The sequence below is a fragment of the Anolis carolinensis genome, unplaced genomic scaffold, assembly GCF_035594765.1.
Source record: "Anolis carolinensis isolate JA03-04 unplaced genomic scaffold, rAnoCar3.1.pri scaffold_7, whole genome shotgun sequence".
Taxonomy (NCBI): Eukaryota; Metazoa; Chordata; class Lepidosauria; order Squamata; family Dactyloidae; genus Anolis; species Anolis carolinensis.
Window position 1 is genome coordinate 1,038,102 of NW_026943818.1, and position 18,774 is coordinate 1,056,875.

At 42.9% G+C, this 18,774-nt stretch overlaps 1 protein-coding gene across 11 annotated transcripts in view; it reads right to left on the minus strand.

Moving 5' to 3' along the window:
* The window catches only part of dennd1a (DENN domain containing 1A), a 203,359-nt gene that overhangs the window by 148,634 nt on the left and 35,951 nt on the right, over positions 1-18,774 (minus strand). For all 11 annotated transcript variants that reach the window (XM_062959488.1, XM_062959482.1, XM_062959484.1 and 8 more), the window contains exon 3: positions 4,786-4,829. In XM_062959488.1, the coding sequence (XP_062815558.1) occupies positions 4,786-4,829 (44 nt within the window). The remainder of the gene's footprint in view (positions 1-4,785; positions 4,830-18,774) is intronic.

Genomic DNA, 18,774 nt, shown 5'->3' on the forward strand with positions numbered 1-18,774 from the left:
GCACTGCGTTCCCGCTCCGGAAACGTTATTTTCAGGTGCCCGTTGTTGCACCCCAGGCCTGCAAACCCCTGTGACCACAGCACCACACAAAAGTAAAGCAAACCATTTGTTGTAAAAATGCATAAAATATACAAAAAGAAAACAGGAATTAGAAGATGTACAATAAAAAAAGTTAGCAATACATGATATAAATAATCGAAAACTCTCAGGCACATCCCAAGGTAATAGAGTCCAGGAATAACCAGGAAGTCACAAGCAGAGTTTAAATCCAGAGTTTAAGGTATACTTAGTCAAACTTGAGCAAGAATATAAAAACTAGAACACAGAAAACTTCCAGGATGTTTACATCCAAAACTAACATTTGACTTGAAACAAGAACCAGGGAACGCAGGCCTAGTTTCTCCCTTGAATGCTATGTTGCCTGAACTAACTCTTAGGTAAACAACTTGCCAAATAATAGACACCCATGAAGTTGTTTCTTTTCCCACAAATTCTCTCAACTTTCCCATGGAGACGCTCTGACCAGAGCTGCCTATTTTCTGCTCTAATCTGTAAACCAGTGGTTCTCAACCTGTAGGTCCCCAAGTGTTTTGGCCTACAACTCCCAGAAATCCCAGCCAGTTTACCAGCTGTTAGGATTTCTGGGCGTTGAAGGCTAAAACATCTGGGGACCCACAGGTTGAGAACCACTGCTGTAAACTAAGACTTTTGTTGACCTCCGTCGCTCCAGGTGTTTTTCCTTGGGAGCCTTCCATATCACTTAGCTCTTCGCCTGACTTCTTATCTAATGTTTTAAAGCTGTTATATTCAAGTCATTGAATCTGAAACCACGTAGGTTGTTGTTCAGCGGTCCAAAAGACAAGAGCTTTAAAATCATGGGTGATGAAAGCAAAACCTTGATTTTTCCCAAAATGGTTTGGATGCCTGGGTTAAGCAATATGTCCAAATTGTTGGTGACTATGTCGAACGCTAGTTTTGCATATAGGACAGTTCAGGCTATGATCTGGAGCAACTTCTGCTGGTCTAGGTGAATTCGTAACATTTTTATGACCCAGGAAGCAAAACTTTTTGACCCACCCGCGTATAAAAAACGGATTCTCAGCTGTCAGCCATCCTTATTATTATAGGAAGAGGCCGGTAAGAAATTCATCATCATCACCATCATCCTTAGCTTTGCTACCCAAAAGTTTGCATCATAGCTTCAAGGGGAAGAGTGCACTCATCCCAAATCTGAGTTTAGAAGTTCGTTTCCACCCTCCAACTGATGGCCCACCTTTTTTCGTTTACTTTTGGAAAATTGCAAATTATTTAAGTACATGATCACTAATAAGGATCGGGGAGGTTGTGCGGTGCTGCCAATCTGGCTTTGGGTTTGTTCTGAGGCTGGTTTGCAGCCTGCTTAAATTTCCTTCCCTTTGACAAAAGGAAGAAAAAATATATATTTTATGTATGAGGCAGTCCTGTAATCCATAGATCACAAGCGCAAGAGACATCAACAGCTCGGAGGGACCCTTAATCCGACTACATTTCGCATGATGGACTAGCAGCTCTTTCGACGTACTTGGGGAGCAATTTATTAACAGATTATTGGCAACGCGGACCCTTGCGCGTTTACAAAAGGATGCTTTGTCGCGCAACCTCGAAGCCGCGTGTCCTCAAAAAGGCGGTGATGCAAAACCCGTCACGAAACATACTTAAAGATTAATATCAATACTGCAAAAGCTCTCCGGAGAGTCGGCACCGGGGACACCATTGTGGCGGACGGTTCCTGAACACCGCGAGGGACCAGGACGGAGACAGGCTCAGCGGGATGGAGACGGGAGGCGGAAGGGGAAAGGGCCCAAATCAAAACCGTCTGCAAGGAAACGTCGACGCCAGGAGTGTTGTTTACGCCGCTGCTCCCGGCACCAAAGTCCTCCGGCTAAACAGGAGGACAGGACGATTAAGGGAAAGGGAATCAGGTTTCGGGCCAGACTTTACTACGGGCGGTCCCCCAAGTTGCAAATATCCAACTTGCAAACGACTCATAGTTAACAACAAGGGCGAGACAACAGGGAGTGAGAGGATTGATATTGACTCAACAATATGTGGCTGGGGGGGGGTTCAACGAGGTTGTGTTATCCATTTTAATTAATTGCTACTACAGTAGAGTCTCACTTATCCAACACTCGCTTATCCAACATTCTGGATTATCCAACATATTTTTGTAGTCAATGTTTTCAATACATCGTAGCTCAGACCCAGTTCTGTACTATTAAGAAATGGAGTTATTTTTGTAAATAAACCTGAAGATTGAGCTCTGCATATTTCCCTCCTAAGCTCTAAATTCTTTTCTGTCCACAACACTTCACATGCTGCTTGCTGTGAGCTGAATGCGCAACTATAAGTTTCCTGTTTGTATTTTTGGATGCTCTGCTGTATATTTTAGCAGTTTTCCTTAACACAACTAAAAAACTCATTCTTTACTACAGTAGAGTCTCACTTATCCAACACTCGCTTATCCAACGTTCTGGATTATCCAACACATTTTTGTAGTCAATGTTTTCAATACATCGTGATATTTTGGTGCTAAATTTGTAAATACAGTAATTACTACATAGCATTACTGCCTATTGAACTACTTTTTTTGGTCAAATTTGTGGTATAACATGATGTTTTGGTGCTTGATTTGTAAAATCATAACCTAATTTGATGTTTAATAGGCTTTTCCTTAATCCCTCCTTATTATCCAACATATTCGCTTATCCAACATTCTGCCGGCCCGTTTATGTTGGATAAGTGAGACTCTACTGTAATTTGATATTATTAATAAGGAGGCAAGGAAAAGCCTATTCAACATCAAATTAGGTTATGATTTTACAAATCAAGCACCAAAACATCATGTTATACCACAAATTTGACCAAAAAAAGTAGTTCAATAGGCAGTAATTCTATGTAGTAATTACTGTATTTACAAATTTAGCACCAAAATATCACGATGTATTGAAAACATTGACTACAAAAAATGTGTTGGATAATCCAGAATGTTGGATAAGCGAGTGTTGGATAAGTGAGACTCTACTGTATATATATATATATATATATATATATATATCCCACTTGCCTAGTTTCCAACAGACCTCACAACCTCTGAGAATGCCTGACATAGATGTGAGCGAAACGTCAGGAGGGAATGCTTCTCAAACACGGCCAGACAGTCTGGAAAACTCACAGCAACCCAGTGATTCCGGCCATGAAAGCCTTCAACAACACATTATTTTTATTATTATTATTATTATTATTACTACTACTACTACTACTACTACTGCTACAACTAGAGGAATCTTCCCCTGTGAAGGACAGGGAATCCACTCCTGGAAGAGTTATTATTATCATGGGAAAAAGCTTTCTCTCCAATCCTTGTTTCCACAACAAGCTGGATTTTTCAAAATACAATTAATAGAGGGTTAGAAAATGAGTGGAAATCTTCTGAAGAGAGGCACAGGCAGCCAAGGAAGCACCGCTGGGATGTTAACCCTTCTCTATGTGAAAGATACGAGGGTGGGTCAAAAAGTTTCGCCTCCTGGGTCATAAAAACGTTCTGAATGAACCTAGAACAGCAGAAGTTGCGACAGATCAGAGCCTGAAGTGTCCTCTACACAAAACTACCATTCAACATAGTCACAATAACTTTGTACACATTTATGCCATCGTTTAACCCAGGCATTAAAAACCATATTGGAAAAATTCAGGGTTTTGCTTTGTGACCCATGATTTAAACGTCATTCAAGTCATTGAATCTGAAACCACGTAGGTCGTCTTTTTGGACATCTGAAAGATGGTTTTGATGCCTGGCTTAAATAAACGGTGGCACAAAAGTGTACAAATCGATGGTGACTCTATGTTGAACGGTAGTTTTGTGCAGAGGATAGATCTGTTCATTCATAACCTTTTTATGACCCAGGAGGCGCAGATAAGATTTCGGTAGCGTTGAACTTAAATTCAACTAATGCACAAACTCACTTGTTCCTAACATGGGGACTGATTGTATCGACCAAACAGAACAAGTGCAAAAGCTGGCGAAAAAACCAGAGTGTGTAAACGACAGCACAGAAACAAAAACTCTCCTCCTTTCCCTCCCTCTAATGAGATGCATTCAAAGGAGGAAGCAGCCATCGAGATCAGCGGTAGTTGGTAGTTTTCGGTTATTCTGTTCGGCCTCACTAACGCGCCACCGCCACCGAGCAGGATGCCTTCCCTTTCCCCTCGACTCTCGGCGCTAATTGCCAAATTCCCACGGCATCCTATGAACACAAGCAACCCCACACACACCCCACCCCAATTTTTTTCGTGATACCATTAGGTTACAAATGTTGATATGACCCCGAAATGAAACGAGAAGGAAAAAAATAATGTGTCACGGTGCCAAATCAATGCAAAAAAAAAAAAACCTTGCAAAGACGGGGCGGGAATATTTCTGCAACCCTCGCCAAGCCGCCTGCAGCATTTCCAAGACAACGCCGGTGGAAATAAAAATGCATGGATCTGCTTCCTCGACGCTTACATTATGGAACGATTACGGGGAGTCAAAACTCCCTTCTGATCGAGCTTGGGAGCCGTACACATTGGAAACCGTTCTGTTTTGTAATTACAGTTTGCTTTTCTTCTATATATGTGTGTGTGTATGTATATATATATATATATATATATATATATATATATATATGAAAAAAGAACAGCAATAATATGTTGAACAACCCTGGAAATGAATTTTGCCATGTAAAAAATTAATTACACATGCCAAACCTGGTCACCGTAGTCCTCCGGGAATTGCCTCCGCACCTCAGGATCTGTAAATAATTGACAGATAATATTAATTGGCTTTGGATTAGTGGAGCAAGCAGAGAATCGCACATTAATATTTGATCAGAAGATGATAGCAGCCCTGGCAGGGGATCCGAGGAGGGCAGCTGGGGCTGCGGCTCCGCAAGACTCCCTTTTGCCCTCTTTCCCGGGAAGACAAAAAGGGGAAATTAAAGGGCCGGGTGGCACTCTTCCGACTGTTATCGGAGGCAAAAGCCCGGACCAGGAGACAATTGCTGTGCGAGGGAACTCTTTCTCTCTCGTGATCCGACTCTTTCTAATTTTTAATGAAAATAACCCGGTGAGAATAGGAGTGATTACAGCTCGTCCAAACCAGACTCAAATATATACAATGGGCAGGAGATGGCTCCACAATGCTGGCAACACCAGGGACAAGGAGGATATACTTTGAGTAAACAAGACCTTATTAAACGGATCTTGAACTACTTTTCGGACTAGGAAACACTAAAGCTAAGTCTTCCTTGACTTTAAGACTTGGAAACCCTAATGCAGTGGTGCTCAACCTTCCTGACGCCGTGACCCCTTAATATAGTTCTCCGTGTTGTGGTGACCCCCCAACCATAACATTACTTCCGTTGCGACTTCATCTCTGTTATAAATCGTATTGTAAGTATCTGATATACAGGATGTATTTTCATTCACTTAGCACAAATACCTGATACGCCCAAATTTGAATACTGGTGGGATTGGGACATGGACTGATTTGGTCATTTGGGATTTATAGTTCGCATTCTGAACTCCACCAACGATGGAACTGAACTAAACTTGGCGCACAGAACTCTCAACAGAAAATACTGGAAGGGTTTGGTGAGCATTGAGCTTGAGTTTGGGAGTTGTAGTTCACCTACATCCAGAGAGCACTGCGGACTCAATCCATGAAGGATCCGGACCAAACTTGGCACAAATACTCACTATGCCCAAATCTGAACACTGGTGGAGTTTGGGGAAAATAGACCTTGACATTTAGGAGTTGTAGTTGCTGGAATTTATAATTCACCTACAATCAAAGTGCATTCGGAACTCCACCAACGATAACATTGGGCCAAACTTCCCACACAGAAAATACTGAAGGGATTTGGGAGGAATTGACAGTGATTTAGGGGAGATGTAGTTCATCCACTTCCGGAGAGCACTGTGAATTAATATGTGTTTTCTGTTTGGCGACCCCTATGACACCTCGCCACAACAGGGTCCCGACCCCCCAAGTCAAGAGCCGCTGCCCTAATACTTGCCAAGGGCCGGGCTGTGGCGCAGCTTGTTAGTAGCCCGGTGCAATAAGTCACTACTGATCAAGAGGTCATGAGATAGAAGCCCGGGTCGGATTGAGCTCCCAACCATTTAATAGCCTAGCTCCCTGTTGACCTAAGCAGCTCGAAAGACAGTTGCATCTGTCGAGTAGGAAATTTAGGTACCGCTTTATGGAGGGAGGCTAATTTAACTAATTTACGACAACATAAAAATTTCCAGCAGCTTGCAGAAGGGAATGAGGAAGTACTCCATCAAGGACTCGGTGTCACAAGTGGATGATAAAGCGGCAGCTCCCCCTGTGGCCGGGATCGAGCATACCCTCATGAAGCCGGAAGCTGGAAAATGTTAAATTACCTCTGTGTCTGTCTGTATATGTTAAATTGCCTCTGTGTCTGTCTATATATGTTAAATTACCTCTGTGTCTGTCTATATATGTTAAATTGCCTCTGTGTCTGTCTATATATGTTAAATTACCTCTGTGTCTGTCTATATATGTTAAATTATCTCTGTGTCTGTCTATATATGTCATATGTCTAATAATGGCATTGAATGTTTACCATGTATATGTGCATTGTGATCCACCCTGAATCCCCTTGGGGGTGAGAAAAAAGGACGGAATACAAATACTATAAATAATAATAATAATAATAAAGTCTTCTTTGATGCCAATGATCACCACCTCCAAGCACCAGCTTCTTTCATTTTCGGTTCTCAAGGGGGGGAAACAACATGATGGTTTTGACATAAGAAGCAGCCGTTGTGCGCACGTTTAATTATTGCATTAAACAGAACAGAAGCACACCAAAAAAACCACCCCAGACAGAAATAATTCCGATGACAAACCATCTCAAAACAACTCTGTCGCGACCATCTGCTTTTCCTAACAGTCTTCCCAAGATTGCCAGGTTCCGTATTAATCTGGGTAATTTTTAATTACGACAATAATAGATTTTAAAAAGCACAGGACTTGTATTTGCCAAAAAAAAGAGAAAAAAGGATTCTGCCATTGATTCGAGCAGCCAGTCGTCAGTATTTGGGTTCGATGGCTCTGCTGTGCAAAAGGCATTGTTAGCCAGATGCTTTCCAATTTTATTTTATTTTTTTTGTGCGGGGGGGAAAAATTGTTTCCACAAGTTTTGATCATTATGGAAGGAGCAGGGATTTGTAAACAGTCTTTACTGCTCAATTACGGCTCTCCTCTGCTGGAGTGAAGGCTTGTGGGGCAAGGAATAATTTTATGGTGTATACATCATATACTTTTATTTTTTTCAGGGGGGAAAACGTTGCTCTGCGCGACATCCCTTACAGGCAAAGTTTGTTTTGCTAATAAATTGGTTAATTGGCAGGTTCGATTGTTAGCAGATGCAGAATTTCCACTAAACTAGACTCGCTTCCAACAAAGTATTTAAAATGTACAGTAAGTGCATTTCTTTTTGGAGATGGGGGGCGGGGCTATCGGAGGGAAGTGGCTATTAAATTTTCCATGTGGTTACGAGTTTGGTCCTAGCTCTTCAACTGTACATTGGGAGGAGAGTTCCTTAAAAATGAGCAGAAATTGAGATCCATATAAAAACAGAGTTTTCAGAACCGGCATCATTTTGCGACACAGTAATTTAGTTTTACCCAGAAGTTAAACCAGGCCCTTATAAGAGATACAGACACATACATAAACTGCAATAATGAAATACATGGGGACACAGCATGTCTCCTGATGGTTCAGATATATAACACAGGCATCATTTCGCAACACAGTAATACAGTTTTACTCGCAAACAAGAAGTTAAACATGCATTTATAAGAGATACAGATATGTACATAAGCTGCAATAATGAAATACATGGGGACACAGCATGTCTCCTGATGGTTCAGATATATTAGACAGGCATCATTTCACAACACAGTAATATGGTTTTACTCACAAACCAGTAGTTAAACCAAGCACTTATAAGACATATAGACACATAAATAAACTGCAATAATGAAATGCATGGGGATGCAACATATCTCCTGATGGTTCAGATATATCAGACAGGCATCATTTCGTGACACTGTAATACAGTTTTACTCACAAACCAGAAGTTAAACCAAGCACTTATAAGACATAGAGACACATAAATAAACTGCAATAATGAAATGCATGGGGATGCAACGTGTCTCCTGATGGTTCAGATATATTAGACAGGCATCATTTCGCGACACAGTAACTCGGTTTTACTCGCAAAACAGAAGTTAAACCAACCCCTTATAAGACATAGAGACACATAAATAAACTGCAATAATGGAATGCATGGGGACGCAACATATCTCCTGATGGTTTAGCTGTGTGGATGACACCTTCACCATTTGGAACCATGGAGGAGAAGAACTCAACAAGTTCCTGGACCACATCAACACCATCCACCCAAACATCCAATTCGCCGGGCTGTGCCGCAGCTGGTTAGTAGCCAGCTGCAATAAATCCCTATTGATCATGAGATCCAAGTCCAGGTCAGATTGAGCTCCCGACCGTTAATAGCCAAGCTTGCTGTTGACCTAAGCAGCTCAAAAGACGGTTGAATCTGACAAGTAGGAAATTTAAGAAATTTAACTAATTTTATGACACCATAAAAACTTCCAGGGATGAGGAAGTACTCCATCAAGGACTCAAAAAAGAAGCACAATTAAAACCCTGGCAGACCAGGAATGGTGGGAGTTGAAGTCCAAAACATCTGAAGGGCTAAAGTTTGCCCAGGCCTGGTATAGACTAATAGGAAGAGTGTCTCCACCAACAGATAGCAAAAGGACAGCAAGCGCTACCTTTGAGCTCCGGCTACTTCCTATCCCTGTTTCCACCCAAGAAATCAGGTTAAGCAGAAAATATGTTATTCCAGGTAGTCCTTCTGAGGTGTGACCACATTAGGGCATGGAGAATAAAGGGTGGGGGTGGGGGTATAAACGTCTCATCTTCTGGAATATTACATCCACCTGTATGGTCTCTTCGGCCTGCATTCCTCAACCGAGCGAGAAAGGCAGGCGTCTCAGAGGCTGCTCTATAGGCGGGCGATAAATCAACGTGATGCCCAAACACAGTGCCTCCTGCCAAGACATCCTGCAGACTAGATTCCGGTCACATTCACGAGAGTTCGCAGCCAGAGAAAGGGAAACGGAATGAGTTCCCAAGTTTAAAAAACACGAGGGAAGACGAGGCTGCCAAGTTCGACCGACGGAAATGCTCTGGAGGAGTTCGACAAGTGTTCCTGCAAACACCCCAACATCCACTGGAACGCCCATGAAGAACGCCGAGTCTTGAACACAGACGCCAAGACTTATTTACTTATGATTACAAATACAAACACCGATCGATCGCAACCCCTGACGATTTTCTAAAGCGATGCTTAACACATCAAGAACAACAACGTTGACGACAGCAGAAGGCTAGGTCAGCTCCGCAATACAAAAAAAGGGATTTTTAGATCCGTTTCAAATGACTCCCCAGAAGCTAACCTTCACATCACAGACACGAACAACTACAAAAAGAACAGCATTCGGGGGGAAAAAAATATGACATTTAGCAATGCTTTAGAAAAACCATAAAGGGCTCATTCCAAAATGCAAGGCTTTGCACCCATAAAAGGTTTACAAACGAGTTAAGAAGGCGGCCTATGTTTCCCAGCGCAATTTATGCCTGCCATTAAAACCTTTGTTTTCGTATGCTGTAAAAGGTGAATTAGCTCTTTGATTCAGATAAGCTCACTGGCCCGCGGGGGATTCGGAAATGACGCGTCCCTTCGGTTTTATGGCTGGGGGGGGGGGGGGCGCAGAGGAGAGAAAGGGGCTCTTTGCCTTGTGCAAATACGCTGGGCTCGCCGTTGGCCACGGCCAGAACTAAGGGACACTTTTCTGTACCTGAGTACTTGGAGTAAGACTTCTGGACTGTAATTTCCCTCTTCGTTTTCTTGATATCCACGAGCCAGGTAATACGGCATATGCTACAAATCTGTGCATGTTTATTCAGCCTGTCTCTCTACATTAATTTGTACTCAAAGGCCTAGATGACATGCCTATCTCTTAGAGTTGTGCACATATCCCGTTTTCCTTCGTTACATTCGTTACTTTCAGGAGCACATAATGGAAACCACCTCCTGGTACGAAAATCAGCTTGACACGAAAGCATGCGGGAACCAATCCCGGCTCCTCGCCTGCTTTTCCTGGGCAGCCTCATTGCCCTGGAAAGAGTGTGCATGTGGCATGCAGGCCTGGAAAGCACACATGCCTGCCTGCAGCTGAGTGCCTACTCTGGAATTAATTTGCCTCCTTACCTTGGAAAATGGCATGCAGGCCCAGAAAGTGTGTGCTCCTGCCTGCAGCTGAGTGTCTCCTCCAGGAGTAAACTTGCCTCCTTGTCTTGGAAAGTGCATGAGGCATGCAGATCCAGAAAGCATGAGTGCCTGCCTGCAGCTGAGCGCCTCCTCCAGGAGTAAACTTGCCTCCTTGTCTTGGAAAGTGCATATAGCATGCCTGGCTCGGAAAGCACGCACACCTGCCTGCAGCCGAGCGCCTCCTCCAGGAGTAAACTTGCCTCCTTGTCTTGGAAAGTGCATATAGCATGCCTGGCTCGGAAAGCACGCACACCTGCCTGCAGCCGAGCGCCTCCTCCAGGAGTAAACTTGCCTCCTTGTCTTGGAAAGTGCATGTGGCATGCAGATCCAGAAAGCATGAGTGCCTGCCTGCAGCTGAACACCTCCTCCAGGAGTAAACTTGCCTCCTTGTCTTGGAAAGTGCATGTGGCGTGCCTGGCCCGGAAAGCACGCACACCTGCCTGCAGCCGAGCGCCTCCTCCAGGAGTAAACTTGCCTCCTTGCCTTGGAAAGTGCATGTGGCGTGCCTGGCCCGGAAAGCGCACACATCTGCCTGCAGCCGAGCACCTACTCTGGAATAAATTTGCCTCTAGAGTAAGAAGCTTCCTTAAAGCGCTTACCTGCCTGCAGCTGAGCACCACACATCTAGAATAGAGCTTATATGCCTAAAATGAAGGGAAGGGGAGCCTGGGAAGCCCACCACATAATGGCCCGATAGAAAATGGATCTTTCGGCACCCCAGAGCGAAAACAGATGTCTGCCCTCCCAAAAAAACGGATCGGGGTTCACACCGAAAGCCAGGACACGAAACGGGTCAAGGTTTACCCCGAAAGCACAACCCTAATACCTGTTGTTTCCCTCTTGTTTTTAAAACTCAATCTATGTTCAAACCGAAGTAAGGAAGACTACAAAAGAGTATCTCTATCCATACAAGTAATGAACTCACAAGGATCCATTGGATGCTCGTGGACGACCCAGCGCCCACAAAGTTTGGTTTGTAAAGTGAACTTAATGCGTCGGCTAATGCGCAAGACTATTAATGCCCAGCGGCAGGGGAATTGCCTTCACAAAGGCCTGAAAGCAAAGAGAGGAAAGAAAGAAAGAGAAATCTCATTCCGCAATTTCATGCCATTTAAGACAGACACTACCTGCCCTTCCCGGCGAACCTCGCCGCTAATCCCATGCTGAAAACCTGATTTAATTTTCCAGCTGACAGGGTGGGAATCTGCGGCGTGTTATGGCTGCTCTTTTCTTTGACCGTTTCAATGTCCCTTGAACACCGAAAAAAAAATGCTGTAAATGAAAAGGAGTTCGGCCTCTTTTGGCTCGCTCATTATGCGCCCAGAAAGTATATGTGCGGAGAGTTCGGCACATCATTTAGAGACAAATGACAATCTTCCGGCCACATGAACAAAGTATGGCGGAATACCGGAAACTAAACATCTTTAGGAAAATAAAATTCCACCCGAAATGTCCCGGGAGTTATAGAACCAATAAACACACATATATTTCCTAGTCTCGTTCCCACTCACTTTGAGTCTTCGGGATACAACTGGCTATGTCGGAAAGGACGTTCTCGGCGTGCAAGAGAATATTTCCCGGGACATTCAAGTTTCCATCACTTATCGCGGGGGTTACGTTCCGGGACCGCCCGCAATAAGTGAAAATCCGCAAAGTAGGGACATTATATTTATTTTAATATTTATCCTTTATTTTAGCAGTTACAATATACAACTGTTCCCTCACTTATCGCAGGGGTTACGTTCCGGGACCGCCCACGATAAGTGAAAATCTGCGAAGTAGGGAAACTATATATATTTTAATATTGATACTTTATTTTAGCAGTTACAATATACAACATTCCTTCACTTATCGCGGGGATTATGTTCCAGGACCACCCGTGATAAGTGAAAATCCGCAAAGTAGGGACACTATATTTATTTTAATATTTAGACTTTATTTTAGAAGTTACAATATACAACTGTTCCCTCACTTATGGCGGGGGTTACGTTCCGGGACCGTCAGCGATAAGTGAAAATCCGCAAAGTAGGGACACTATATTTATTTTAATATTTAGACTTTATTTTAGAAGTTACAATATACAACTGTTCCCTCACTTATCGCGGGGATTACGTTCCGGGACCGCCCGCGATAAGTGAAAATCCGCAAAGTAGGGACACTATATTTATTTTAATATTTAGACTTTATTTTAGCAGTTACAATATACAGTACACTGGCAGAGAAGAAGAATAGATCCTTTTTATTTCCCCCCTCTCCCTTTATTTCTTCCTTTCCACCCTTCCAAAATCTTTTGCACACCGCAAAAATGCGCGAAACTGCGAAAATATTGCGATAAACAGTGTGCATTAATATTTATTGAAAACTCGCGAAACAGCGAGGCCACGAAAAGCGAACCGCGGAGTCGCGAGGGAACATTGTTCCCTCGCGACTCCGCGGTTCGCTTTTCGCGGCCTCGCTGTTTCGCGAGTTTTCAATAAATATTAATTAATCTATCTATATATATAAAAGAGTGATGGCATCACGGCGACCCACAAAACAACAAAACTACAGGCCCCCCCAACCTCGAAATTTGACAACACAACCCATCATCCACGCCTCTAGGTTGATACAACAAAAAGAAAAGAAAAATAAAGTCCTAATTAGAGAGAGAGGAATAATTGCTTTTATCCAATTGCTGCCAGTTAGAAGGCTAAGCTCCTCCAACTTGGTCTCCTAGCAACCCAATAAAAAATAATAAAAAACACTAAAAATTAATACAATAAAATACTATAATAACAGAAAATAACTAAAAATAATACAAGAAAATAATAAAATATAATAAATAAAAAGATAACTTACAATAAAATTAATAAAAAATTGCAAATAACATCAAATAAAAATTACACAACAATTTTTAACCAATACCACCACCACTTTGCCACAGCAACGCGTGGCCGGGCACAGCTAGTATATATATATAAGAGTGATGGGATCCTGGCACCGAGCAAAACAACAAAACTAAACACCCCCCAACCTCGAAATTTCACAACACAATCCATCATCCACGCCTCGAGGTTGAAACCACAAAATATCACGTCACGAACCTCCACAGGGCCTAAAAAACCCCCAAAACCGGAGCTATTCAGTGCAATTCCAATGGGCCACAGCAACGCGTGGCAGGGCACAGCTAGTGTACATAAGGCCTGTAGCGAGGGGCAAGTTTTAGGGGTTCAACCCCCCCCCCGAAATTTTTCAGGTTATAAAAAAAACCTGGTTTACTCATGAATTTTAACTGGTTAACCAAATCCTCATGCTAAGTCTATGAGACGCAAAACATTAAGAGTCCCTCCAGGTACTATTTCAAGCAGATATTGACAGGTTTGTAGCGGGGAGAGGTGTGTACTAGGGCTTCAACCCACCCCACCCCCCCGAAATTTTCAAAACCCCTCCCGAAATTTTTTTCTGGCTATGGCCCTGGAGATATATATATATATATATATATATATATTTCCCTATTCTCATTCCCTTCCTGTTTCAAAGCACAGTGCTCAGAAGAAGAAGCGCACAAAATTCCAAGACATGAGGCACATTCTAGGACTTGCCGAAACAAAACAAAACTCTGATTTCCTTCCAAACGTTTTGGAAATCACTGCAAGCTGGACGCCAATTCTACCGAGGGAACGCTTACGGCTAAAGAGAAGGAAGACGGAGTGAAAGCAAACACTTCCAGAGCTGAACTTAACGTGCAATTACTTATTTTTCCTACATTCCATCAGACATAGCGTGAAGCCGGACTTTGAGAACCAACGCTAAGACGGCACACTTTGCAGCCCGGCGCTCGAGCATATTTCCAAGTCGCATCGTGTGCTGGGAATGCGGATGCACATGGACGGGACTGGCGCAAACACAAGAGCCTAAAGAGAACGAGGAAAAGCACAACCCACCTTTTGAGCTCCCTTTCGAGGAGAGATTCCTACTCCGCCGCAACCCGACGTGCCTCCAGCGAGTTATGCATAAAGAGTCGAAAGAGTCGGCACTGACCTATTGTCTTCGCTCCCCGGAGCTGCTCGGAAAGTAGTACAGTCCCCAATTAAGGAAATCCACAAGTGCTAAACGCATCAGCTGTTGTAGAATAATCTACTGTTGTGGGGGTTGGATTTACTTTTGCATTGTCTTCTCCCCCTCCTTTCCTTTACAGCCCTCAATGTTTCGAAAACAGGGCATAGGCGCCAAAAAGTAACTCGGAAAATGCTTTTTTAAATCTACTAATATAACTAACTTACGAACATACATACATCAAAAGCTCGTTCCACTAGACACTCCGGTTCTTTTCTATAAGTGTTAGGAATTTCTGGGTGTTGGGGAGGAAAACTACCCCAAATAGCAGAGCATCCAAAACATGCAGAAACAAGATACTTATAGTTGAGCATTCAGCTCACAGCAAGCAGAGCATGAAGTCTCATGTGGCTGTAAAGAATTCAGAGCTTAGGAAGAAAACATGAAGAGTTCAAGTTTGAAGATTACAAAAGGCTTATTTACAAAGAATAATACCGAAATTCTGGGTGTTCGTGGGGAAAACTACCCCAACTAGCAGAGCATCCAAAATATGCAGAAACAAGATACTTACAGTTGAGCATTCAGCTCACAGCAAGCAGAATGTAAAGTGTCATGTGGCTGTAAAGAATTCACAGCTTAGGAAGCAACCATGAAGAGTTCAAGCTTGAAGATTACAAAAGGCTTATTTACAAAAAATAATAACTAGATTCTAAACTAACTTTTTAAATTCTGATGCTTTTAAAATCCACCAATATAACTAACTTACAAACATATATACATCAAAAGCCCATTCCACTAGACACTCCAGATCTTTCTATAACAGTGTTAGGAATTTCTGGGTGTTGGGGAGGAAAACTACCCCAAATAGCAGAGCATCCAAAATATACAGAAACAAGATACTTATAGTTGAGCATTCAGCTCACAGCAAGCAGAACGTAAAGTGTCGTGTGGCTGTAAAGAATTCACAGCTTAGGAAGCAAGCATGAAGAGTTCAAGCTTGAAGATTACAAAAGGCTTGTTAACAAAAAATAATAACTAACTTCTGGGTGTTAGTGGGGAAAACTACCTCAAATAGCAGAGCATCCAAAATATGCAGAAACAAGATACTTATAGTTGAGCATTCAGCTCACAGCAAGCAGAGCGTGAAGTGTCATGTGGCTGTAAAGAATTCACAGCTTAGGAAGAAAACATGAAGAGTTCAAGCTTGAAGATTACAAAAGGCTTATTTACAAAAAAAAAAAAAAACTAACTTCTGGGTGTTCGTGGGGAAAACTACCCCAAATAGCAGAGCATCCAAAATATGCAAAACAGGATACTTATATTTGGGCATTCAGCTCACAGCAATCAGAGCGTGAAGTGTCATGTGGCTGTAAAGAATTCAGAGCTTAGGAAGCAAACCAGAAGAGTTCAAGCTTGAAAATTACAAAAGGCTTATTTACAAAGAATAATAACGAACTTCTGGGTGTTAGTGGGGAAAACTACCCCAAATAGCAGAGCATCCAAAATATGCAGAAACAAGATATTTATAGTTGAGCATTCAGCTCACAGCAAGCAGAGCGTGAAGTGTCATGTGGCTGTAAAGAATTCACAGGCTTATTTACAAAAACTAATAACAAACTTCTGGGTGTTAGTGGGGAAAACTACCCCAAATAGTAGAGCATCCAAAATATGCAGAAACAAGATACTTATAGTTGAGCATTCAGCTCACAGCAAGCAGAGCGTGAAGTGTCATGTGGCTGGAAAGAATTCAGAGCTTAGGAAGCAAACCAGCAGATTCCAAGCTTGAAGATTACAAAAGGCTTATTTACAAAAACTAATAACTACATTCTAAGCTACTCCTCATTGAGGACTGCAGACTTGGGCAGTCTGGAGTAGAATTCCAACACACTTAAGCGGCTGAGGGGGGAAAGGAAGGAGCCTGAGGCTGTTAGGAATTGTAGGAGTTGAAGTCCAAAACACCTGGAGGGAGGGCCCAAGTTGGCCCATGCCTGTTCTAGCCGAAGTAATTGCCACCAAAAAGCATTGAAAACAATTGGTTAACAATTTTGCATTCAAATTCCTTGCAGACTCGTTGTGTTGTCGATTTGCGACTCACGAGTCTTCAATCGGCCCCACAACTTTGTTACCTCATCACCTTTATTTGACTTCGTTCTGCAGACGCCCTCGCACCCAGCGGCTAAAAGATGGCCCTGTCCCCATATCTTTGGTATTCAAAGAATTAATTGGATTTCCCCGAATTTTCCCTATGCGCTTTCCACAACGGCTTTGCTCCTTCGTCTCTAATGGTCCAACAGCCCCCGGCCGACTTCCTTATCTGACATTTTTGAAGATTAATGACTATGACGATTCTCATAATTAATATCATTATCGGGCACAACCCCATAGCGCCCGGGGATGTGGCATTCGGGACATCTTCTTCCACGCACAACTCCATTATCCTTTGACGGATAGCAGAAAACTTTCTGACTTTGGTTGCTCTGAGCAACTGTTTTAATAGTAAAGAATGAGTGACTTAGTTGTGTTAGGGGAAACTGCTAAAAATACAGCAGAGCATCCAAAAATACTAATAGGATACTTATAGTTGCGCATTCAGCTCACAGCAAGCAGCACGTGAAATGTTGTGGCCGGAAATTAAATTAGAGCTTGGGATGGAAAGATGCAGAGCTCAATCTTCAGGTTTATTTACAAAAATAATAATTCCATGTCTTAATAGTAAAGAATGAGTTACTTAGTTGTGTTAGGGAAAACTGCTAAAAACAGGATACTTATAGTTAAGCATTCAGCTCACAGCAAGCAGCACGTAAAGTGTTGTGGCCGGAAAAGAAATTAGAGCTTCGGAGACAAAGATGCAAAGCTCAATCTTCAGGTTTATTTACAAAAATAATAACTCTGTGTCTTAATAGTAAAGAATGAGTGACAGCTGTGTTAGGGAAAACTGCTAAAAATACAGCAGAGCATCCAAAAATACAAACAGGATACTTATAGTTGCGCATTCAGCTCACAGCAAGCAGCACGTGAAGTGTTCTGGACAGAAAAGAGTTTAGAGCTTGGGAGGGAAAGATGCAGAGCTCAATCTTCAGGTTTATTTACAAAAATAACTCAATTTCTTAATAGTACAGAACTGGGTCTGAGCTACTCTCAGGTTCCAAAAGAGAGGGGAAAATCTCCAAGCACGAGGACCAATGTCTGTGGGAATAACCATCTTGGCTTGACTGGAGAAGCACATTAGTAAATAACGGAGCGATCCTGGATTTCCGACTGGTATTTTCAGATCAGCGTTGGCCTTCAAACTCAAATTTGGATTTGGAGACTGATAGAAAGCGACGGCGACGATGATGAGAGATTTGCTGACGGCTCCAGCAAGACATTCAGAATTTGCTAACAATGACTCGCGTTCCCCGTTTGCCATCTGCTCGCGAGGAGATGCTGGATGGAAACCCATCACAAATGGAACGCATTGCTGGCTGTTGCTTGACTCATGTCTTTTACGGACAAGATTTGTCTCTCAAAACGATCGCTGCTCTTTTCGAGACGAGGGAGATCTCCTCCTGGAAGCAGCTGCTGCGTACATGCGTTGCTCGTTTCCTCCGGTGTGGCAGATGTACCCAAGACTAAAGCGGTAGATAATATTTATTGTGACATAGTTGGGGTGTCGGAATCTCAAATCCAGGTAAGCAGAGGAATCGGTTACAATTCTGTCGGCGGCTGACGACAATTCTGTGATTCTCACAAGTGGGTACCTCCATTGTGAGGTTGTTACGTGTGCCCCTAAGGTTGAGATGTATGGCAACTGTAAGGTGACTCTTAATAAGGACCGAGCTGGTTAGTAGCCAGCGGCAATAAATCACTACTGAACGAGAAGTCGGATTGAGCTCCCGACCATTTAATAGCCCAGCTCGCTGTTGACCTAAGCAGCCCAAAACACAGTTGAATCTGTCAAGTAGGAAATTTAGGTATTGCTTTATGCAGGGAGACTAATTTACGACACCATAAAAGTCTTAAAAGTCTTACAGCATTTATATTCCGCCCTTCTTTCTCACCCCGAAGGGGACTCAGGGTGGATTACATTACACATATAGGCAAACATTCAATGCCTTTTAACATAGAACAAAGACAAGACAAACATAGGCTCCGAGCGGGCCTCGAACTCATGACCTCCTGGTCAGAGTGATTCACCGCAGCTGGTTGCAGCTGGCTTGCTTTCCCGCCTGCGCCACTGCCAATGGTGTGTGGAAAAGAATGAGGAAGTACTACCATCAAGGGCTCGGGT